General features: G+C 39.1%; 1 protein-coding gene across 2 annotated transcripts in view; it reads left to right on the forward strand.

The window, feature by feature from the left end:
• Positions 1–25,145, forward strand: part of CLDND1 (claudin domain containing 1) — a 124,904-nt gene that overhangs the window by 1,647 nt on the left and 98,112 nt on the right. For both annotated transcript variants that reach the window (XM_044084054.1, XM_044084053.1), the window contains exon 2: positions 16,925–17,244. In XM_044084054.1, coding sequence (XP_043939989.1) covers positions 16,956–17,244 — 289 coding nt within the window. In that variant the 5' untranslated portion in view covers positions 16,925–16,955. The remainder of the gene's footprint in view (positions 1–16,924; positions 17,245–25,145) is intronic.

The raw sequence follows: 25,145 nt of genomic DNA on the forward strand, positions 1-25,145 counted from the left end.
AATCCTTCTATGTTACCCATCTGATCATGAAAGGGTTCGCATCAAGATCTAAGGATGTAATGGTGCCCCTCTACTCTTCCCTCATCAGACCCATTATTGAGTACAATGCACCAAATGGAATGTACCTGGCTAGACATCTCCAGCAGCTGCAGAGACCACAGAGGTACCTAACCAAGAGAATTACTGGCCTCAAACAGTTTCCCTATGCAGCATGATTGAAAAAGCTAAGACTGTTCTCTGTTGCATACCACTTTCTCAGAGGCGATCTCTGTCTAACGTACAGAGCCATGTCCAACCCAGGATTGTTGAACATGCTCCATCTTAGCAAAACCAAATCTACTCGAGCTACACGCTCTAGGGATATAAACCTCAACACAACAATGAATAGAACATGCTGGAGGGATAGATTCCTTTCGCAGAGACTTCCCTTACTATGGAACAAGGTCCCAATCAAAGACAGAGCCCCTCACTATCACTCTTCAAGAGGAACCTTGATGAGTGGATGGGTAACGGAAAGTTCACATCGGGGATCAAACCAACAGCATTACTAGATAGGGACCAAGGGTACTAGCTGCTTTTACAAGGGTCTAGAGAACTACTAAAGGGGCGGTGAATACCGCACAACGTGGCTGGGCTAATGTATGCCTTCGGGCAGATAGCTCAGTACCAACCTATGAAAGTAATATAAATAAATGAACCAAAATAAGACATGTACCCGTCTTTGTAAGGAACAATTCCCTTCCATCCCCACACTCCCTTGTCTCATTCTGTGATTATGCAACTTTGGAGTGAAAGCAAACATCTTTAATGGCTGAACAATTGTATTCATAAGCAGTGGGTCTGATAGTCAGCATTTAAAAAAATGTGGGCACTCTGTCCATTTTGACATTATGTCAATACTAGACTGCTAGCATTTAACTTTTCACATTGGAAAAAAAATTGGGTACAGTAATTATAGCTTTTGGTTAAACTGTACTCCGAGCTTAGGGAAAAAAATATGACGGCAACACACCGACAAGCAACCAAAAATAAAAACAGAAGGAAGATGTGAAGAGAAATCCCACTGCAAGCAGATAAACAGAGCGAGGAATTTGGTTAAAATAATTTACTTTAATGTGCTTTTACATAGCAATACAAGTTGTTGAGCATTTTCGTCCCTGTTGCTACAGAGACTTCACCAGAGTTCATCAACAGAAAGACCAAATACTTATTGGCAGCTATTCTCCTTTTTTTATATGGATATATGTCCATAAAATGTAGACGAGTATTTAATTCAGTGCTGTCAAGTTTGCAATAGACCCATAGTTTACAAGGGGAAAACACTGTCACTCCTAATTTCTCAGAGGAAAGGCACACAAGAATTGTACAAGCACTTTTAGTCCCCCCCCCCCCCCAGCTCTCGCCCATCTTATAGTAGGGAACTGGCAAGACTTGAAGGCCTTATGGTATACATGGTCTTTCTCTCCCTAAAGTGGGAGCACCAACTCAAGAGTGACAGATTGCTTCTGTCAGAACTCCTGTCCAACCCAGATATGGGGTTGGGAGAGAAATGCTGTTGGCTCATTGGGGAATAGAAGGAGATCAGTAGCTGGGGGTAATGGGAACAAAGATGGAAAAAAACAACTAATACATTTTAAAGGATGGTAACTAGTGGAATGCCTTAGGATTTGTTGCTATGGTGGCTCTTTTCCATTGTCTTTGTAGGTGATGATGTAAGAGACTTGGGGGTGAGCTTTTTATTTTTTATTTTTTTGCTTGTTCTTTGCATAATACTACTATGTAGATTTGCCCACCTCTTGAAGTGCAGTAAACACCACTGCTCCACATTAAAAAGAGCTAAATGAGTTCTAGTTGAGTCTAGAGCTACTCCTCTCCTCAACACACTTATATTCAAAAGGTACAGCCAACCTCTCCTTCAGAAATAGTCTATCAGATGCTGTCCCGTCTCGCTTTGAAGCTCTGATACCTTTCCTCTACTAAGAGCCACCTTTACTCTTTCCACCTGTGAAGAGTCATTCTCCACAATTGCTCCTGCTTCCAGGAATCGGACAACTTGACAATCTAAAAACCTTCAAAAAATGTCTGTACTGTCTCATTTATGAAAACAAAGGTATTTGCTTTAGGTATGCAGATTAACCTCACAATACTCCTCACTCTCTCCATTACTCCTCTTCAGTTTTTACTCCTCCTACGTCCTCCTTGGTACCATTAAGATAGCAGAATAGTCATTTTCCCTTCATATGTACAGATTCCACTTCATCAGTTTACTTTATCCTGCCATTATGGTTTACTCTTTGTATGTCTAATGCATGTATGTGTGTGTGTATATATATATATATATATATATATATATATATATATATATATATTTATTTATTTATTTAAGTCCTTCATAATTCCTGTTTAAGATAGTTACAACTTTTATTTTTCATCTTTTCTGTTCTGAAAATGTGAAATGCAAATGTATTGTCTGTACTTTGTATTTGCCTGCACGGCTCTGGTCATGGCTGAAAAGGGTTTTCAGACCAATATTACTTGTGTTGTTAAATGTAATAAATAGGAAGACAGGTGTACTTGAGTAGAAGAATCTTGACCAGACTGGAGAGGGTATAAAACATGACAGCTTTAATTCAGTACAGAACAGTACATCTGTGAAGTTCAACCAGAAGATAAGTTCTTAGCTGGCAGGTAAAAGGAAGAGTCATGTCTAAGTACATCAATGCTAGCAAACATTATGAGAAAGCAGCACAAAAGCAAGGAGTAGTTTGATTATGGAAAATAGAATAACAGGTAGAAAATGAGACATGCTTTGTCTGTCTGTCCATTTCCCCCACTCCCTGTTTCTGTTTGTGGACAGTTGGTAACATTTCTTGAGAATTCAGCAATACAGTTTCATAGGTAAGGTAAAGGCAATTTCAAGGAAGCATTGATGTATACATTCATAATTAATTATATATTTATGAAATGTCTACATGAAATTGTTATAGTGGGATGTAATCACTGTATTCATGATTTTTAAACAGTGTGTATGTGTATATATGAATTTTTCTATATATGAATTTTTAATCAATATACATTTAAGTGTATATAAAATGCTGGCTGAGCATGATATATGTGCCTATATATTTCTTTAAGAGAAGGGATGATGGATTTTTAATTGCTTAAATTGATTTTATTGCTGTATATAAGATGCATCTCTTGAGTTGTATTATGTTGGAAGTCTGAAGAAGCGTCCATCGAGACGTGAAATCGCTTACTTAAATAAATATTATATTTGTTTCTACAACCTGCCTTTGCTGTGGTGCTCGCTCTCTTTTTACATTTGTTAACTATATTTTTTATGTCCCCCTCTTCCTCCTCCTAGGTATTTCTGGGGAATTCAGGGAGTGTAGAAGTATACTTAATAATGAGCAATGAGATGAGCAATTTGGTAAAAGTCTGAAGAAGTGAGAAGTTTGGGTAGGATAAGAGAAAGTGCTATCTCACAGAAGAGTGTGTGAATGATTGGACCAGCATTAAAGAGACAATAGTCAAACATAAGTATGCAAGGCATATGCATGAAGCTAACGTTATGAAGACAGAGTGCGAGTTGCTGCGAAAATGGCTACAGCTGTTGTATTTGCAAGACCTCCCTTTTATTTAGTAAACAAGTAAGCCTGCATGGTAGACCCATGTTTTCTTTGTGTACCACAGCTTGTTCTTCTTTCGGCTTTTCCCGGTTAGGGGGTCGCCACAGCGGAACTCCGGTCCGCTAATAATTGGCAGTAGATTTGTATGGTGCCGATGTGCCAGCTCGACACCCAACCTTCAACTAAGGCACGTCTTTGTGTACCACAGCTAAATTTTAAAATGCACAGTAGTATAGGTAACTTATCATAATAGTAGATGTGCAAATAGATCACTGTTGCAATATTTCTCAGAGGTGAGACTTTCTTACCAATATGACCATACATTCATCCATCTGAAAAGCTCAGGCTCCTCCCTGGCATGGCATTCATCTCCTAACACAAGTTGATTTGCTAATATAAGGCAGTTGTCGGGCCATGCCAAAACTGAGAGCTTTCTTGCCCCCAGAAGTAGGCGGCTGAAGCCTGTAGCTATAAATAAATTCTTAGAAGAAAAAAAAATATATATATAAGAAAAGGGTACAGAAATAGGAAGAATACCCCACCCCAACAAAAAAATATATATTGCAACATTGTTCCATCTGAATATTTTCTTTTATGTTAAGTTATCTAGACAACTGCACTATGTTCCTCATTAAATCATTGTTGCAGCATTCGTCAGAGGTGGGATGATTCCTGAAGCTCAAGAAGTGAGATTGGAGGGAGTTGAATCTGAGTTGCTGACAAAACTGCTTTGGAAGACCTGTCCGGGCTCTAGAAAAGATTTCTGGTCTGTAATGTCTGGTAAGAGTTTGATTAGGTAGCTGCTTCCATAGTGAAGCTAGAGTCCACCCCATTCCCAAATTTTGAAGAGTTAAATTGTTCCTTTGCATTCTTAAGATTTTTTTAATTGAATAGAAACAAAAAGCAAATCGGAAGTAGCTTTAAAGGAGTGTGCAGATGTATGCTTCTTGGGGTAGAAGCTGTTGGTCTGACCTCCATAAGGCAGCCCTAAACATCCTCCCGACCTCGTAGCTGGTGAATTCCTCCCTTCTCCCTCAGTCGAGATTAATCTAGGTTCTCCCATCCCATCTAACTCGGCTGTACATTCAGTTTTCCTTTTTCAGATTTGCTGGTATCCTTCTCCAAGGGGTTATGTTAGAGGGCCCAGAAGAATCAAAAAGATTGACTGGGGGGCTACAAATGTATCTCATTGGAGTCTTTCATTGGAGAGAGGTGGACATCTGGGTTTTATCATTTCTTCCCTAGAGGATTTCCTTTCCTATTTAGCTGAAAGGGGACGATCCATACCCAAGGAGGATTATGCCATAGCAGTGCAAGCCAAGACTGGAGTCATTTATTTCTGAAGTAAGTCTTGAGGGAATTAATCTACACTGAATTGTGTTTGGGGCAAGTGCCTGGCATATTTATTTGTAATGCTGTGTTGGGCCCATAAACTGAAGAAAAGGCTTAAGTGAGAGTCTTGTATGTTATCTGACACTCACAATCATACTTTTGCTTTTTCCTGACAAATGTAAAGTTTTTAACAGAAAAGTGATTTATTTAAATTTTGAAGAACTTTTGATTTTACTGGTGTGTACACTCTCCAGTGTTCTCTTGTTAAGTGGTTCCATTTTGGGGGTACATGATGGTATAGCATGTCCGTCATTAATTATGGTAAATAAAGTTCTAGTGAGGCCTCTGTGAGTAAATACCTTGCATAATTATAAACATACATATACCTTTTGGTATGTTACTGCAGTAGGGGAAAAAGTTATAATGCATGGCACTAAGAAATGCAGCTGACAGAACTTAGATGAGATTTGTGATTAGGTAGTATAATTGTCTGGCATTTAGAGGATTAAAGATGAAGTTTAAATGTGCAAAACTTTCCTTTTCACATACAAAAGTGATGCATGTGAACACTTTTTTTCTGTGTGGTAATAAAATTTTATTTTGCTGCATTTAAAAAAAAGTGTTAATTTAAAATTTGCTTCCGAATGTGGAAGTCTAAAAGTACACCGCTATATTTATGACATTAATATTTATGGGCGGCAGGAGGTACTTGTGTCCCTTTGGGTGTCCAGCTCTAATTAGTAGTTTGAGTGAGTAATTTTGTATTGGTTATGTAATTGCCAAACTAGTTTGGCAAGAAAATAACCAACTAATCATTAGTGTTTTACCAAACTGTTAGTTTGCAGTTTGGCAATTAAATAAGTAATACACAGTTACTTACCTACACTAATTCAGCATAATTACAGCTGAACACTCAAAGTGATGTAAGTGCCTCCTGCCTGCCCATAAATATTAACGCTGTAAATGCAGCTGTGTACTTCTGCATCTGGAGGTAATTTTTTTAAATTAATTTTGTAAATAAAATCATGTGAAAATACCTTTGTGGTTTACATAAAAAGTATTTGCATGCACTTTTTTATGCAAAAAAAACAAAGGTTGTTTAGCACCTTTGGGCATAATCGTTAAGGCTCCAAGTAATTTCTTAAGGATAAGAGGGTTTGATTCCTTCACCTCTGTTTGCTTTCTGATTAATTCACGTCACTAGGCAGTGCTCTGTGGTCACCCCCTGAAAGGTGACACTTGTGTCCATTTGGAGTTACCTAAATGTATAAAAGTAACAGTGGTGTATTTTAGTATTGTCATGGAGTTGTCCTCCCAACAAAAATGTTGTATAGTAGAAGACAATACCTATTATCTTGAGGAAGTGAGGCGATGGAACACTCCAACAAATAAGCAGTAGTGCTGATATGTTGGTATCTCCGTAGTCATTTTCATGAAGGAGGTCTAGCCTATTGTCTGTGCATTCAGTCTCCATTAGTTTACCTATTTTCTGCTGCTGTATTTCCAAGGGTAGTTTCATCATCTGCCCTTGTCATTTGATATGGTCTGTTGTCTTGCTTTTGGACCTGCCTTATGGTTCCATGCCCGTTTCCTTCTTCTCTCACCTGCTTTTGTCCTTGCCTAATCTTCCTCTCTTTTGTTTTCTCATGCCTTCTCTATCTAATGATTAAGGCAGTAGACTGGGAATCTATTGGGGTCTCCTTGTACAGGCTTAAATCCTGATGATATATGACTTTTTGCTTTAGTCTGGCAGGTAACACAGAGGACTTAGGTCATGAACTGTTTCCAAGCTATTTTCAGTGGTGCAAGTTTGATTCCCTCACCCTTTATTTGCCTGCTGTGCGAGCTTGACTAAGTCATTTAACCAGACAGTACTTTGGGGCAGTTGAATTGCATGCCTTGCAATATCTACAAGTGTCACAGTTTCAAAGCCGTATGTTGCCTGTTTCACCTTATTTTTCTGTTGTCTGAAACATGCATTTTTATATTGGTCTTTATTATTGTTTTGATTTACTGTTCTATTTTTTTTTTTAATCTGTGGCAGCTGCAGTCCACTGATTTGTCACCCTCTCTGTTCATTTCATCTTCCAGGTAAAACTGCCTGTATTGCTCACCATAACTGATTTGTGATTGCTATACATGCGCCTTCTAAAATACATATTCTGCTTTCCTTGTGTTCTATGTATTTCAGATTGTTTGCGAATGCAATGCAGTTTAATATAAATGTTCACCTTGTGCATATGAATCATTGATGAAAAGTTGTTTAGACTAGCCTATTTACATAGCTGAAGAAAATATCTTCATTTAGACCTTCCACTGAGTATGTCAGATACTTTTATAGACATAGCACTGGTCTAGTTAGTTAGGAGTTTCTATTTCTTATAGATTGCTGTAAATAAATTGTATAACCAGTAAGGCTTCTTAAAGTCAACAGTCTAGTGAGTCGATATCTGACACTGTTCTGAGCTAGTGGATCACAAGGGATACATTGTACTTGCTGGTCATGTTTAGAGTAATTCCTCATGAAGGAATGCTGTTGGAGCAGTAAGTAGATCAAAGTGCATCTTAGATGCACTATATGGTTTAGATCAAATGGCATCTTAGATGCACTATATGGTTTTAAAAAAAATGTCTTTACATGAGAGGATCAGAACTCCTTGAGCATATGTGTCATATTTGTCAAAGCAAAGAAACTGAATAGAAAAACACCTTGTTATATTTTCAGCATTGTGAGGATAAGTACCCCTACAAATGTCAGTCCCCTGCAGATGTGATGTGTATCACATTATATGAAGTTTAACATTCCGTGTTCATTTGGTGTACAGCTGTTAGTCAAAAACTTTGTGTCTAGCAGCACAGCAGATTTAAAACTGTATGCTCTGCTGTGTTGACAAGAGTGTGTGTGCTTAATGCAGAGCATGTAGGTTGCATCTTTCACAAATAACAGCAGCATACAATAACATCTATATGTTGATTTTAAGACTCAAGAGCATAGTGAAATGAGTATTCAGTGAACAAAGACCTACTTCACATGCACATACAAAAACTAATCGGATGCTTGGCTTCTTATTTATTTATTTATTAGCATTTGTGTACTGGGAAAGTCTGACTGGGCCATGACAGGACCCTTTTGAGTAGAGGCCCAGAGAGAGAAAAGCTCCACAATGCATTCCTTCAACCTTTATTGTTGGGTCTATGGACTTTGCTTAGGTCCAAGCAATCTAGATGGGGAGTACCATAGCATTATTGTCTTCAGTGCTGGACATTTGTTTGGGTGATATTGTAAACTTTGGGCCACTTTAGTTAATTTGTTTAAATATATTTGATAGTTGGGGAATTCCAGTAAGTTTAGTTGGTTGAGTGCTAGGCAGTGATGGGTTTTACTTGAAGGCTGGGTTACAAATGTTGCTATTTTATTATAACATTGTTCCAGTTTTGTTAAAAGTAAGAAAATTGACATTTGTGAGTACGAGAAAAGCATATGATATGAGAGAGCTAGCAATAGATAAGAAAGAGCAGTGGTCTTTCTAGATTGCAAAGCAAGGTTAAGGAGATGCTTTGTAGAGGAGACCTAGTTTTAATGGGTCCTTTTGATAGTATTTTGGATGTGGAGGTCAAATTTTACATTATTATTCTATGATGATACCAAGTAATTCAGTATGTTTCACAACCTCAAATCTAATGTTTTGTGCATATGATATAGTAAATATATTTTTGTGATCAGAGTATTGTTTTAGAATGAAAAATGTAAATTTTGTTTTGTTTGGGTTCAGTAGAAGATTAGATTGGTTCAGAAAAGATTTGTTGGAGGAACAGGATTGTTGTATAACTGTCTGTAATGATGGTATGCTTGTACCTAAGCAAATTAGATCGGAGTCCTCTACATACTATAGCAAGGAGCCTTTTCCTACTTGCAGTATGGACGTTGCATATAAAACTATTAAAGAGGAAATTATCTAGGATTGAGCTCTGAGGGACACCAACGGTTTTGGATAGGTAGGATGAATGGCAACCAATGGTTTTGGATAGGTAGGATGAATAGCATGTTTGCCATTTGATACATTGTTGCATGTCTTAAGAGTTAGTTTTCAAATCATGTTAGGATAGAGGTGTAGAAACCGATCAAGAATAAAGTTAGTTGTATTTTATTATGGGAGACTGCTTTTGCTAGATCCAGGAGTGTGGAAGATACTAGCTTACATTTGTCCCCAAGTTGATTTATTGTGTTGTGGTAGGAGAGTTACAATGGTGTTACATGAAGGAATGAAGCCATGTTAGGTGTGAGAGTAGGTTGTTGTACTTATCAGTTGTAAATGATTGCATCTTTCATGGACTTTAGATGAAGGAGAGAAAAGCTATTGGTCAAGAGCTGGATAATTCCACTGACATTCCTCCTTTTATATAGTGGGATGATATTTGTTTTCCATAGCTTTGGTACATATGATTCTAATATGGTTGGCTATTAATGTAGGTTTCCATTACAATAGCAGTTACTGTATTATTTTATCTGAGACTCGAAGAGAAAATGTCAAGGTACTATTCTGAACAAACTGAAGGTTATCTAATGGATTTTCTGTAAGATTCTTTAGGGCTGCAGGTGTTACTCAGATGAAGTGGAAGTTTAATTGTTGAGCAGTGGTTTTGTTTGTTTCATTTGTTAGGGGATTTGACTGTGTGGTTTCAGAAGTTTATGGCTGCCCAATAACATTTGGGGTAAGAAAGGTTTTAATTTTGGTGTTGGGTTTAAAAAGTTTTTTTTCCCCTCAATTTGTATGAAATTCTTGAATATATTTCTCAGCTGTCTAGATGTCTGGTAGGAAATGTCAGTTTTGACTTTATATCTTGCTTTATATCTTTTTTGTTTTTTGTAAGCCAAGGGGATTGATTAGATCCGACATGTTTTTTTTTTCTTAGTGGAGCTTGACTATTCAGAACAAATGTACAGTAACATTTTCAACTACTTCATCTAGAGGTAAAGTTTTAGGGAAGACCAGTTCATTTGCCTAGGTGTAGAGGTTAAATTAAAATTTGTGAGGTTTCAAACTAGGTTGCCATGTTGTTATAGCTTTTGGTGCATTGTGTGGTAGCATATTGTTGGATTATGATCACACCAGGAATCTGGATGTGAGCTTGTAGCTGAGATTTTGTCAGGGGCATTGCTCAATATCCAATCAACGACTGTATTCTTTTTAGTCTTTTTATTAACTCTTGTAATGGGGGAATTAAAATTAAGTAAAATTAGGTAGACTGATGGTCTTCGAGCCTTTGTTTTGAGTAGTCCAATTATTCTTAAAATCACCAAGTATTCTAATTTCTTTGGTGGTGGTAGTATCATGGACCACAAATATATCGGAGGAATTGATATTTGCTTGATTGTAGATTGCAGTTACATAGTGACTTCTTTAAACTTTTGTAAGGCACACAGAATTTCAGCTTTGTAAAATTTAGGCACTGTATGAGGGTAGATGTAGAGCTGTAAGTTGTTGACAAAAGATATATTGGGGTATCTTTTTATGCTTAATATGTCAGACCTGATAATAATATAGCCATGTGGAAGAAATTATTCACCTTTAATGGAGGCTTTTTAACCAGATTTCAGTAAGGGATAAAATATCTGGTTTATGTAAGGTGACCTATGCTGGTAGGTCTGGTACTTTATTGGAGACACAACAGATATTTAGATTAAAGAGCTTGAGATATGACATGAGGGTATAGTTGCTGAGATGGCTGGTTTTGAATTACTTGCTGAGAGAAGGTTGTGATGATTGAGAAGCCCATGTTTTGGGTGTATATCTCCACAGAGATAAAGGAGTAATACACGGCAGTAAGGTAAATAATCATATGCAATTGTGGAAGTATCAAACATAGAAAACTATAAAGCAATGAACACAAGAAGTGTCACTTAGAGTATAGATGAGGGAACAGGTTAACAAAAATATTTAGAAAGATAGATATGATAAAAGCAACATGCAGTATCAACACAGACAGAAAAGCTTAGAAAATATGCAGATGACTAAAAGGGAAAAGTACAAAATAAGCATTTATTTGAAGACCCAACAGAGTTTTATAGAGAATTGGGAAGCAAAGCTAAAGGAATATAAAAACACCACCAAAAAAAAGAAATGGACACATTTTGGAAAAATATCTATGAAGACCATGTGGAACTTGTGATGACCATGCACTGGCCCAGTAATCAAGGAGCCTCAGTCCTCAACACTAGCATCAGTGAGGGGCATGCACGTTGGGAAGGATAACAAGTACACACACAGTAAAGTACAATTTCCCTTAAGAGCACACCGAGATCACAGTCAGCCCAGGGCTGGTTTCTCCCTTTCTCTCCAGATCCTCAATAAGACTCACCACTGGCACAGCTATAGGGTAAAGGTCTCAGCCTAGTGATTAAGCTAAAACCTCCAGCACCCTCTCTGTCCAACCAGCGTGTCGTGTCCCTGCCCAAGTAGCTGACACACACACTTTGAGATACGAGTTGTATACAAACACACAGACACTCCTGGAGAAGGTTGGCACAGGTTCTCCAGCTATGTCCCCTTCTCTGCCCAGCCTATAAGGTAGAAATCACTGCCACCAACCACTAATATCCGTGACTAATAAGGCCCTTGCCAAAGGGTGGTCGGTTTTACTGTGCAATGTTATCCAATTAGTAAGTCTGACGAACAGCGAGGCTTATTGGAGTGGCTTGGACAGTATCACTATATACATGCAATATACTCTAGAGCTTAAATTAACAAAACAGTCACAATTGAAAGGTTTAAACATATTATGTAATAGTAAGTAATCACACAAGACAAATCTCCTCAATTCAACACAATGCTAGTCAATTCAGATAGCACAGAAAAATGCTTAAAATAATACTGGATAATAGTCTGACATAAATATAGAAAACGGCTAGTCTAAACTTAGTATTTTCTATCTATTTCTAAGAGAGGTCACTGTTCTAAATAAATGTCCTACTTACAAGCAAAGCAAGGTACTGGTGAGTTGATGTGTTCAGATTCAAAGTCCAACATGCCCTAATTCTCTCTCTAAGAAAGTCTTAAATTGACTACATCACTGCTGACTCATTTTTAGATAACATCATTCTTGACACTTGTCTGTTTTAATTTCCCAGGCTAACATATCTTTGTAATCTTGCAGCTGCAGGAGCCACATCAATAAAATACATTATACATGTAAAGTCTAGCAATTAACTTTGGTGTCAAAACAATAGAAGGAATGTTTTAGCCCAGACACCATGTCCCCAAGTTTGAGATCAAACAGTCATACAATGCTTGACTTATCAGCTTTCTTTCAGCAGAGTGCACTGTGGTTGCATTTTTGAAGCTCAGTACAACATATAGTTTAATCATAACATGTAGTTTTCATTTACATTTTGTAAAACCAGCCTGTGGATTATATTAATATTTACAAATCACATAGAATTATTTACACAATTCTATCTGGCTGGGCTGGCAGCCTTTCAGTTTTTCACATTTCTCCCCTCCCTGAGAACTCAAGCTAGTTTTTCAAGTGACCCTTGAGAAACGTTGCTTGAGAGGGTTAGGTCTGTCTGAGTATACCTTACCCCATTCTCTGTCTTGAGAGCCCATCTGCTTCGGCATTGCTAATCCCACTGCGGTGCTGCACTGACATCATATGCTTGCAACCCTAGGCTCCATCTTAACAACTTAGCATTTTGCTGGCTGCGTCGATGTAACCATGTTAGGAGATTGTGATCTGTAACTACAGTGAATTTCCTTCCATACAGATGAGGCTGAAGTTTCCACAGTGCCCACACTATGGCTAGACATTCCTTTTCTACAGCTGTATAGCATTCCTCCCTGGGTTGGAGCATACAACTTTGATGAACCACTGGGTGCTCTTCTCCCTCTAAATAAATCTGGCTAAGTAAAGCCCCCACCCCATGGTTCAAAGCATCCACCTGCATAATCAATTCTTTGCTGTAATCTAGACTGGCTAACACAGGGGGTCCTCCCAAAGCTTCTTTAAGCTTCAGGAATGCCTGCTCACATGCTGTGGTCCACACTACCTTATCTGGCCTGTTTTTGCTTGTCAGGTCTGTGAGGGGAACAGCTATGGTACTATAACTGGGGACAAACTTTCTGTAGTACCTTGCTGTCCCTAAGAATGCCCTCACCTGCTTTTTGGTGACAGGTTCAAGCCATGCGTGAATGGCTTCCACTTTAGCAGGTTCTGGCCTGATCTTACCACTCCCCACCCTCCCAAGTAGGAGAACTCTGCCATACAGGCTTTATGGTCACCACTGCCCTCTCTAGTCTGCCCAGCACCTCCCTGACATGCTGAAGGTGCTCTTGCTGGGAATGGCTGTAGATGGCAATATGGTCTAGGTAAGCAAGGGCAACCCCTCCTACTAGGATATGATCTATAGCCTCTGGAAAGTTGCTGAGGCATTTTTCATCCCAAAGGGCAGCTTTGTGAACGCATACAAGCCAAAAGGAGACACAAAGGCTGACCTCTCTCTAGCACTGGGAGTTAAGGGCACCTGCCAGTAACCCTTGGTAAGATCAGTGGTGATACTTAGCCCCACCCAGCCGCTCTAGGGCTTCATCTGTCTTAGGCATGGGGTAAGCATCTGACTCTGTGTGACTAATTTCCTGTAGTCCACACAGAATCTGGTGCTGCCATCCTTCTTTGGCACCAGCACCACTGGGGAGTCCCAGGGAATGTTGGACTCTTGAATTACACCCAGTTCCAACATCTCCTCACTCGGGAGTCTGTTTGACTCTCTCAGGCACCCTATAAGTGGCCTGCCTAATAGGCCCTTGAGTCCTGTATCCACCCAGTAAACATGCCCCCAAGTTCCTGTAACACTGCTTGGATTTCTTGAACCTGGGTAGGAGATAGCTGCTGGGACATTGCTACCCCTTCCACTGAGGTGTCAGTCCGAGCCTCACTGAGGAGATTAGTCACCAAATCTCCCTCAGACTCCTCCTTCAATCCACTGCAAATACTCAGCACACATGCCTCCCTATCATGGTAAGGTTTCATCATGTTAACATAGTACAGTTTGTGCCTCTGCCTCCTGCCTAGCAGTTCTACTAGATAGTTAACATTGCTTACCTTGCTTACCACCTTGTAGGGTCCCTCCCAGGCTGCTTGCAGCTTGTTGTGTCTGGCAGGAATGAGAACCATTACCTGCTGCCCTAAAGCATAGTTTTTAACTCAAGCATTCCTGTCATACCTGACCTTTTTCTGCTGTTGGGCTTCTGCCATGTTTCTCCTCGGCCAAGCCCATAAGTTACCTGAGCCTTGTCCTGAAGTTTATGACATATGCCACAACAGACTCCATGTGAGAATTACACTCACCCTCCCATTCATCTTGGATTAAATTTAGAGGTCCCCTCACTCTATTCCCATACAGCAACTCAAAGGGTGAAAAACCTGTGGATTCCTGGGAAACTCTCTGTAAGCAAACAACAGATGGGGCAAATATTTGTCCCACTTCTCTTAAACTGGTCTGCAAATGCCCGTATCATGGACTTGATTGTAGTGTTTAATCTCTCAACAAGACCATTTAGTCTGGGGATGTTAGGGGGTGGTCTTCAGGTGCTTCACCCCACAGTACTTCCACAGACAAACCAGCAAGTCTGACATGAAATTGGCACCTCTGTCAGTCAGTATTTCTTTTGGGAAACCTACCCTGCTGAAAATCTCCAGCAAAGTATTTGCCACCTTTTTCTGCCTCGATAGAAGACAAAGCCACTGCCCCAGGGTATCTTGTAGCGTAATCTACTACCACTAGGATGTACTTTTTCCATGTGGAACTTGGGCTACTCAGAGGCCCCACAATATTCATAGCTACCCTCTGAAATGGCTCCTCAATCAAAGGCAAAGGGATCAAAGGAGCTTTGACCTTGTCTCCTGCCTTGCCTACCTTTTGGCACTGCTTACAGGTCCTGCAGTACTCTGTTACATCTCTGGAAATTCTAGGCCAATAGAAGTTCTGCATAATATGTCTCTTCGTACATTTTATGCCCATATGACCTGAAAAGGGAATACCATGGGTTATGTCTAGAAGTGCCAGATGGTAGGCTCTAGGCACTACCAACTGCTATATCTTCTCGCCTTCTAGCCCTCCCTCAGGGGTCTACTCTCTCTATACAGTAACCCTTTGTCCCATTATACAGATTCCTCCTTCCGTTCTAGGAATCAGGTGCCTCACTAGCTACCTGCCTCAGGCCTTGTAATGTATGGTCTGAGTGCTGAGCCTGCCACAGCTCTCTTTGTAACCCTTCTGAGCTCCCCTTCCACACAAAGTCTGGCATTCTCTAACAGTGGTGCCTCACTGTCTGCCTGGGTACTACTACTGACCTCTGGCCTTGCAGTCACTCTGCCCAACATCAGTACCCACAAGCAGCTGTGGCTCATTTTCAGTCTTGCTGCTACAGAGTAGTTCCTTCCCTGAAGTAACCATCTCACCAGTCCTGGCTGCAAGTATGCGGTCTGTCTGGGTCTCCACCAGGCTACCAGACCCACATGCTTGTCTCCAACATAACTACATGTAACTGCACAAACACATGGTAATGCCTTATCAAAATCATTCCCTATCAGGACATCTGCAGGGATATCCTCAAACACACCTATTTGCTGGCTTCCTTTTCCACTCTCCCAGTCAAGGTGAACCCTAGCCAAAGGTATTTGGAATGGGGTCCCTCCTAAAGCTCTGACTGGAGTAGACTGCCTGGGCTTGGGCATACAGCGGTTGTTTGGGATTGGATTAGTTAGTTAGTTGGAGCGCATGATTGTTTTTTAATCGGGAATCGCACGAGGAATTCTATGCAATGCACTATGTACTTTGCATTTTGTGTTAGATCTTACAAGTATTGGTTATTTTCTGTTTAAGAGCCAGTGGTATAGTTTTCTGTTGGTTATACAATTGATGCGTGTTGTTTATTGGCTGTCTAACATCTTTAAAGTTGAGTCGTCATGTTTTAATAGATCTGATAAAGGACCATTTAGGTCCAAAAGTGCTCATCTTATTTATTATTTTTAATTTGTTGGTCATAATAAACAGCATTGTTATCCTCAGCTTGGTGGACGCACAGATTCGTGCCCTTCAGTGGTCCATTCTTTATTCTCTGCAGTTTGCATTATATATTTGTGTAAATGGATATATATATATATATATATATATATATATACATATATATATATATATATATATATATATATATATAGATAGATATAGATAGATAGATAGATAGATATAGATCTCTATATAGATGTATAGAACTATATAGATATATATATATATATATATATATATATATATATATATATATATATATATATATATATTTTTTAATATTTCTGTAGTGTACATGATTTGGAACCAGTTTATATACACACCTTTACTGTAAGTCAATTTGCATGGTAAACTTTGGGCACTTATAGGAATTTCATTAATGTTGTTCTAGTGTGTTTCTATAACATGTACTGCAGTACCTGCTTCAATGAAGGGAGTATGAAAAATGCAGTAGGTCTTGGTATCAAGTTACAACAGCAAATTTAAACTTGCATAACTGTTGGTAGATAATGTGGCACTCAGATTTTAAAAACATGAACACAACAGGTTTTCAGGACATAGGTCATGCCAAGTACAGAAGGGGTCTTTGTAGCATAAATGGATCTAAAACCATTTGTATCCAGGTGGATGCAGCTGTGATGATGTACCAATGACTTCTACAGTTCTAAACTAGAAATGAAGAATTTGTAAAGTTTTTGGGGTAGTGGGAAGGAAATACTGTTTGGTTAGTAGTGAATTTTACAAGCTATGAAATTAAAAGCAAGGGTACTAGGTATGAAAAAGAAGTAAGAAATGTAAAACAATGTAAAAAGGGTCCTGTGTTGCATCTTCCTTCTGGTTAGTAATATACTTAAGTTTAATTCATTTATTACTTTTCAGCTTTTTACTTTCTTTCCAGGTTCATTTGATACACACAATTCCAGGCAGGAATGATGGACAACCGTTTTGCTACAGCTCTTGTTATTGCTTGTGTACTAAGTATCATCTCCACAATCTACATTGCGGCCTCAATTGGAACAGATTTCTGGTATGAGTACCAGAGTCCACCTTTTGCTTCACTAGACAACACCACCAATGTACCCACAGCAGAAGAGTTTAGCACTGGTGAATTTGATGAAAAGGTATTTGCAGAACATCTGTTCCAGTGGAATGGCACTATGGGCCTCTGGCGCATGTGCATCACTCATCCAAATAATCCACACTGGTATCGCTCTCCAGGTAACATAGCAGTAACATTGAATTAAGTTAGTCAGTGGGAACAAAACTGCATTTATTGTCTTTGGTAGCACATTTTTCTCTGTTTCACTTGACACTCATACAAGTGAAGACCCTAAGTGGTACCCTTGTAGAACACATCATATTTCTTACTGTGGCTTTGGATGACACTGCTCCTGTATTCAGTCTTTGCACTACACCTTTGTATAGGCTTGACCTCATCCACCTTTATATCTCCCCTAAACTTCAGTTACTGCTTGTTTCACACTTGGCTCATTGACTTTCTGCTGGTAAGGTAGGATCTGGTCAGCAGATTTTGGACTTGAAAGAGTAGGATCTGTAAAACAGATTTTGGACATGAAGCAGTGATTTTTTTAATGTATTGCATTCACATTTACCTTAAACTCCAGTTACTGCTTTCAGTAGACCAGGATCAATGAGTTACATACTGGTAGGGCAGGTTCTGTAAAGTAGATCTTGAACCTGAGGTAGTAAGTTATCCACTGCATTCCAGATGGTTTTGCAAGGCATTGTGCAAAGTTTTAGTAATTTATCAGTTGATAAGTTTAGTATAGTAAATATTTACAGTGTAATTTAGTGCAAGTATTATTTTGCATTACAAAATGGGATGGAGGGTTTGCAAAAGTATAAGTGCAGTTAAATGTAAAATGCCTTATTTCTGCACAGTAGCTCGTGTCCCTCAGTGATTTAGTTGTTTTAACCAGATAAATTGGTGGAAGTATAGAATAATAACTATAGATGCAGCATTGATCTAACTTATGTTCCCAAAAGTGGTACGTCTCCTGTATACTTTATAATCTTTGCTTTTGGCTTTAGTCTCACTTATATTGCCCTATGATCCTTAGCTTCACTTAGCACTCACTCTTTTATGTTGCATTTAATAATGCCATCTTTTCAGGAGCATCTGTAAAAAAAAAAAAAAAAAATGTGCTTCTCTCTATAGGACTGAACTGTACCTCACCAGCAATACTAGAAAAAAACTACTGCAGTAAGCTATCTTTCACCCTGACTTCTTTAGGCATCTCAAGTACTCACCAACCTATACACAACACAAAAAGCAAAACTAGATTCATGGTCTAACAAAAATAGCAATTCTTTGCTAACCTTTCTTCTAAACTCACCATTGTACAGCCCTGTAACTCCTAAACAGACTCAAACTACACTATCATTTAAAATACATAACCTAATGCACAGTTCTGAAAACTGAGCCCTTCAGCACTGCTTAGCAACCAGAGACCAAGCAACAAATGTCTTCTTATCACTACTAAGTTTTAATATTAGTGCTGTAAATTCACTATATTCTAATTAAGTATCCAAACTCTGGAATAGTGTTCTGCCCATCTAAAAATAATAAACCTTACCAGCTTCAAAATCAAGCTCAAGCACTATCTAAACAATTCCTCTGACTATGCTCCTGCACAAGCCCAGGCTAACTGACTCATCATACTGCCTAGCACCTTTTTCTTTTTTCTTTAATGTTATAACAGTAATAGTAATGCATTTTCAAACGCATCTCCCTGTCCCTCCTCCTCATCCTGTACCTTCTTCTGTAACTACCTGCAGTGTATATAATAGCTTGATTGTTACGCTTGTTATATTGCAAAAATTCATCTACTATACAGTGTTTTTTATAACAATGCAGAGCTGGATCCAGCACTAGGTACCCTAGGCAGTCACTTAGAGCACCTTTGCTGGGAAGAGCCTTCTGGCAAAGGAGGGGGGGGGGTGCCACAACATTTACTTTTTAATTAAAAAATAAAAAAAAGACAAGTCTTTAAGGGCGTTCATCTTTAAGAACTAATAAACACCCTCTGCGTGCAACTTTTACATTGTCCTACTGTTGCTTGCATTGATGCACGTTTGCTGCTGCTTCTATTCCACATCCTAGGCACAGAATTTAAACACCGTTCCTGCTTCTTCCATTGATAAGGTAAGGTGTTCTGTGTGTGCGTGTGCATATAATGCCCTAGTTAGAGCTGGAGGTTCGTTAGTTTGACCAGGCTAAAACTCTGTACCTTAGGTTACAGGAGACAAGAGCCCAAATCCCCTACATCAACTACCACACTGAGTTTCACTGCATTTTCAAGGAAGTATGAGCTTCAGTGCATTTTCAAGGAATTGTGAGTTTCAGTGCATTTTCAAAGAATTGTGAGCTTTAAGGGAAGAAAAGTTTACTGCTGCTCATACTGTGTGTGTTTTCAATGTGGAACTATTTTTTTTATCAAATGGTCATCACTGTGCTAGAAAATTTGAAAGCATTGTTAGCCCAACAGGTTGCGTACTTGCTTTTAATGCAGAAGGCTGTGGGTCCTACTACCACACCATGTAGATGGATTTTGATACTGATTTTAATGAAGAGGGCGCTACAGTCCTGAGTGTGTCCTCCTTCGGATGAGATGCCTTGCAACTATGAACCTATTATCTGTTTGACATCCTTTCCATATTGTAGTATTACCAACTTACATTAAAGAAAATGGTAACACAGGCAATTTAGTCTTCAAGGGCAGCAGGCACTGAATTTGTAGATGAAGCTTGCAAGTAGTAACTTCTTCACTGGTTGCAGATCTCTTATTCAGATCACTTCTGCAGGGATTGTGCATATTGACTGATGTTGGTGGATTGTAATGACAGAAGTTTGAGTGGCCTTTTATGGTTGAAATTTTCTGAAATGGGCAGTTTTGTCATTATTGGTTTGCACTTTTTGTTTCATTGCTTACTGGAAAAATGTTCAAAGTTACAAATTTAAAACACACAAGTGGTTCTGTATTATGCAAGGAATATGATTTAATACAATTAAGAAGGTGAGTCAAAAAACACATTCATGTATACATGGTCCTAAAAATGTGTGCAAGGTGCCTATGGTTTGAAAGCAGCCCAAGTGTAAACTTTATCCACCAGTGGCCAGATGCATTTTCTTTGAATATGGGTTTCAATGCCATTTCAATGAATGTGAGTTTTAAGGGCAGAGAAGTTTACTTTTAATGCTAAGTCTGTTTTCATTGTAAGATTGTATTGTTTTGTTTAACAAATGTCCATCGGAGATGCACTGTAAAATTTGAAATAAAAGTTTTAAATTTAAATCCAAATTGCTGTAATCACTGTAGAAGTAAAGAAGGAAATGGCATGCACACTGACAGGTTTGAACAGTGTTTATGGTAAGTGTGGAGAGAGCCAAGTAATGGGACACTGGAATGGCTGCGGGAGAGGGGGGGTGACACTAGCCATTAACCTGCCTAAGGCCCCATTTGACCATGATCTGGCTCTGTAAAAATGTGTGTGTGTGCCGCCTTCTGTTCTATGTACTGTATATTACTATCATTCATAATTTCTGTCTTGTGGTGCTTTTCTCCGTGAGCCTCTCTTTTAAATTGGTAGTTTTGCCCAGTTAGACTTTCCCAGTCAGCAAATAAGATAAATTAAATTCAATGTATGCAGAACCTACCAGGGAAACTGCATCCATTTTATTAGCTTTCTAATTTTTTAATTTTAAATTATTTATGATTTCTTACATGTGACTTTGACGCACTACTTTTAATACATATATATTATTATTTTTTTTTTTTTTGCTATATGTATATATTTGTACAGTGCTTAGGACATTGATAATTGAATGTGTTAAATGCATAAATGTACAAGTTTTTCATTATTAAAAAATATCTTGGATTTCTTCTAAATTGTGTTCATTGTGTTATGATTATTTTATTAATATGACTTCTGAATCATCATTTTTTTTTAAAGCTCTTGAATGGTTTTGCCATAATCCCCCCCCCCCCAAAAAAAAAGTAATGTTTACCTAACTCAGCCTCTAGCTTGATGTTGTCTAATTTTAAGCGCTACAAGATAAGATCAATGGTTCTTGGAATAAATTCTCAATTTGTAGATGTAGTTTATAGTATATAGTTTTCAGAATTTTGGCCAGGTAAAGTCTTTTAGAATTTTGCAACACTTAATATTCCACTGTTTTTTCCATCATCTTTTTGCAGTCTTTGGTGCTGCGGTAGCATTGTCGCCTCACAGCAAGACGTTGTCCCGTTCGATTCTCAGCTAGAGCATCTTCTGTGTGGAGGCATGCGTGAATGGGCATGCCTTTGTTGAAGGTTGTGCGTCAGGGCTGGTAACTCGGCACGTAAAAATCCACTACCAAACATTAGCGGACCAGAGTTCCGCTGTGGCGACCCCTAACCGGGATAAGCCGAAAGAGACAACAACTTATTGCAGTTTTTGTTTTCACATTGTTTGCATATGTTGTTTATCTTATGTGCAATATCAGTTATGTAATATTTATTGGTGTGGCACAGTACTGCATCTGTTAGCTTTCTGCCGGTTCCATTTCACTTGTGCAGACTAGTTTGAATTTGAAAAATGAATTCAACAAGGAGCTTTTATACAGGGACATGCCTCTACTCCCTTATTTAGTCAACTCTGGGTCACTGCCAGTTAAAGAAAAGGGGGGATTTCCACTTTGGGAAGAGAAGCCCCTCGCAGTGAGCTCATTCAAACTCACTGATATACCATTAGTGGCCATGACATCTGGTGTTATACTACCCATCACTGGCAATTGGTTCCTTATTTCTTTTTTTTTTTTTTTTTGCTGAGGTGCTTTTGTGGAGTTCACCCATTCTTTCCGTGTTTAAGTTTATATGTGTTCTGTTGGCGCATTCATTTTTTCTACTAAGACCTGCTGACAGGTGGATTGCCAGTGCTAATACATTTTTGTTTTGTCTCTGTCTTTCTTGCCAGGATAGACTGCTGCAGCCCCTACCATCAATGGACATGAATTGGCTAAAGTAGTAAGAAAAAAACTGACCACCATAACATTTCATTTATAGCATACCCTAATGAGTAGACCAGTTACAAGCCACTTTTTTTCTTTATTGGAGGTTGTCAGCCTCATTGATACATTTCTTTATACATAGGAAACAGAGAGACAGATACATTTCTTTATGCCCAAGAAACAGAACCCTATGAAACCGCAGATAAGTTCCTTTGCTCGTGGCACCCCCCCCCCCCACCCCACACACACACACACACACACACACACACACACACACACACACACACACCTTGTATTGGGTACTGATCTCTCCCAAATTGAAAATTCTTACTTCAACATTGCTTCACCTTGGGAAAATTATAGATTTGTTATGGAAGTGGATTGTCTTCAGTAGTCGGTGGCACCCTTCTGCGTTTTCTGTCTTTGTCAAAAGTGGAACATTTGATTCTTTTTATTTTGACAAACTCAGCTAGGCAGAAGTAAAGCAGATGGTAAGAAAAGTAAAGCTGAGTAAGTAAACTTACAATAAAATAGCACATTGTTGCAGTAACCTAAGGTATACAAGTCAGCTTCACAAAGCTGTGGGCACTTTTTATGTGCTGGGACTACCAGGTGCTCACACAGAGCTCCAAATAAAAGGCAGTTGAAGTGCGGAAAGCTTCAAAACATTTTATGCCCTGGAGGGAGACAAAGGCTGTGAAACAAAGCCAACCGTAAACTATATACAGAAATGTGTGAAGCAACAATCATACCCTGACAACAAGAAAAAGAACACTAGCCAGGAAAAAAGGGGCTGGAGTGCGGGACGTCTGCTGCAACCATGATCTATTAGAATATCCACTGTTATGGTATGTGCAACTGTGCTATGTTCAAAACACAGATCACTGTTGAAGTAGCCTAACCTCAATGAATAGACTAACAAAGCTTAGCCAGGAGAAAAAAAGGGAAGAGACCAATAACTTGGAATTTAGGAGTCTCAAAGAATGGTCCTAACAAAACCAGTCCTGGACCTGGAAAAGGATTCCATTATTCATAGTGCTAAAAAGGTATACACAGTGGATCAAATTGCTACCTCTAGAATATTTCTGGTGTCCACCCCTTCCAAAAAGCCACCACTTAAGTGAATGGGCTATAACTCTGTCTGGAAGTGGCTTATTGTGGTGATTATAACAAAAAAAAAGTAATTGCTTGAAACAACCATCTAGAAATAGGCAACTTTGTCATTTGTCCTTTTGTCTTAACATTGATAGCAGGCAAACAGCTTGTCAGCTTTCTTGAAAGTTCAAGTTTTGTCTAGATAAGTACCCAAGCTCTCTGTGAAAATTCAGTGAGCGAAGAATCCTTTCTCCCTTGTTCTTTGATATGGGAAAGAAGACTGGGAGATCAGTAATCTAGCTTAAAGTAAACTCGGAGGATTTTAGGCATAAAGGTAGAGTTTGTTGTCTGAGAAAACCTGTCCTTGTGAAAAAAGAGATGGGCTCTGACATCTGCTTTGAGAGTTTCTGAATTACAATCTTCCATGTTAAGAATTGCAGATTAGCTTGATGGGCTGGCTCAAATGGAGACGGAACAAACTTCCTATGTATAAAATTAAGATCCTAAGGAGGTGCTGCCTTTTTTCTAGGTGGCCAAGTATGTAAAACCCCTTGGGCATCATTAGAAAGGGGCTGTTCCAAAGGAAGATGACCAGAAATGGCTTACAAATGTACCTTGAAAGATGAATTTGACAGACCATTGGACAACAATTTGCACAAACAATCAAGAACCGGAGGCAGGCTGGGCTGAAGAAGATCCTGGTTATCTGGCACCAGCTAGAAAATCTTTTCCACTCACAAGTGTGATTTCTATAGTGGAAGGTTTTCTTGCTTCCCTCTGCCTGCAGCACATCCTCAGGAAAAAAGATGCCTAAAGGGTATCAACATTCCATCATTCAAGCAGTTGGAGTTTCCAGATGGGGTTGTATCCTGCTCCCCCTGTTTTGTGCGTGTATATCCAGTGTATGGGGAAATGTTGTGGTAACTGCCCTTAGCCTAATTGAACAAAATGGAAAGCAACATTTGCCTTGGCAACCTGGCAAGTTTAAATCTGCTGTGTAATTATTCAGTGTAATTTTATTTCCTTTTTTGAGTAAACCCATACTTAAGGAGTCATGAGAGAGAGGTCATCTCTGCTGTGATACTGTGCCCTGTTATACTGCATGGAATCGAGTAGCAACTGACATAAATGCTGTTGGGGAAGGAACATCATCTCAGCAAAGTGTAGGAGATGAGCTAATGACATTGTGGGACATGCTGAATGTAGTTGTGAGTAACAGCACTAGCAGTAGGCCTTCCACAGTCAAACCTTTAACACCAGATGAAGAGTACCTTCTCTATTAGAGGCAGTGCAAAAGAGGATGCTGTAGGATCATCCAAGGTGGTGTTGACACCAGTGCTTTCAGACACCAACATCAACAATCATGCAGTATAAAAAGTTAATGTTTGTTTGGTTTTATTATTATCACTCTAGGTATACTTGGCATGATACCGGTGTACATGTCCGGTACTCTGTCAACATCAGGTGTGGTACAGACACTGTATGGTAAGTGTAGACATCATAACCTTTTAAGAAAAATATCATTTAAGCGTCACAGCTCACATTAACCACATCTTGACATATTTCTTCACAGGGTCAACACAAGAAACACTTGCATGTCGTGCTACACCACTGCAGGCTGATGTTGGCATTAGAATGGCTGTCCGTTGATGCCATAATTCACATTCTCATGACTTAGCCTCAGAACACTGGCACACAGTTGCAAAGTGTACTGGCAAGACCTTCTACCTCACAGAAGGTGGATGAGTCCGTAGGCACTGACACAGGTACACACACACAAGAAAATGAGGAAATGACATTAGAGCAAGGAAGGACACCATGTAACTCAACATAGCCTAGTACCAACCTATGAACCTATTGGCCCTAGGGCTTATACAAGCCTAGCCAAACAATTCCCCGGATATTTTTTCCCACAATGTTTACTTCCCTGGACCCCTGTCTAGCAGGGCAACTGACATGATCCCCGGGGTGAATTTCCCATCTCCCATCCAATCATCAAGGTTCCTTTTGAAGA

This window comes from Protopterus annectens, chromosome 9.part0 (genome assembly GCF_019279795.1).
Source record: "Protopterus annectens isolate FY-2018-M chromosome 9.part0, PAN1.0, whole genome shotgun sequence".
Classification (NCBI taxonomy): domain Eukaryota; kingdom Metazoa; phylum Chordata; order Ceratodontiformes; family Protopteridae; genus Protopterus; species Protopterus annectens.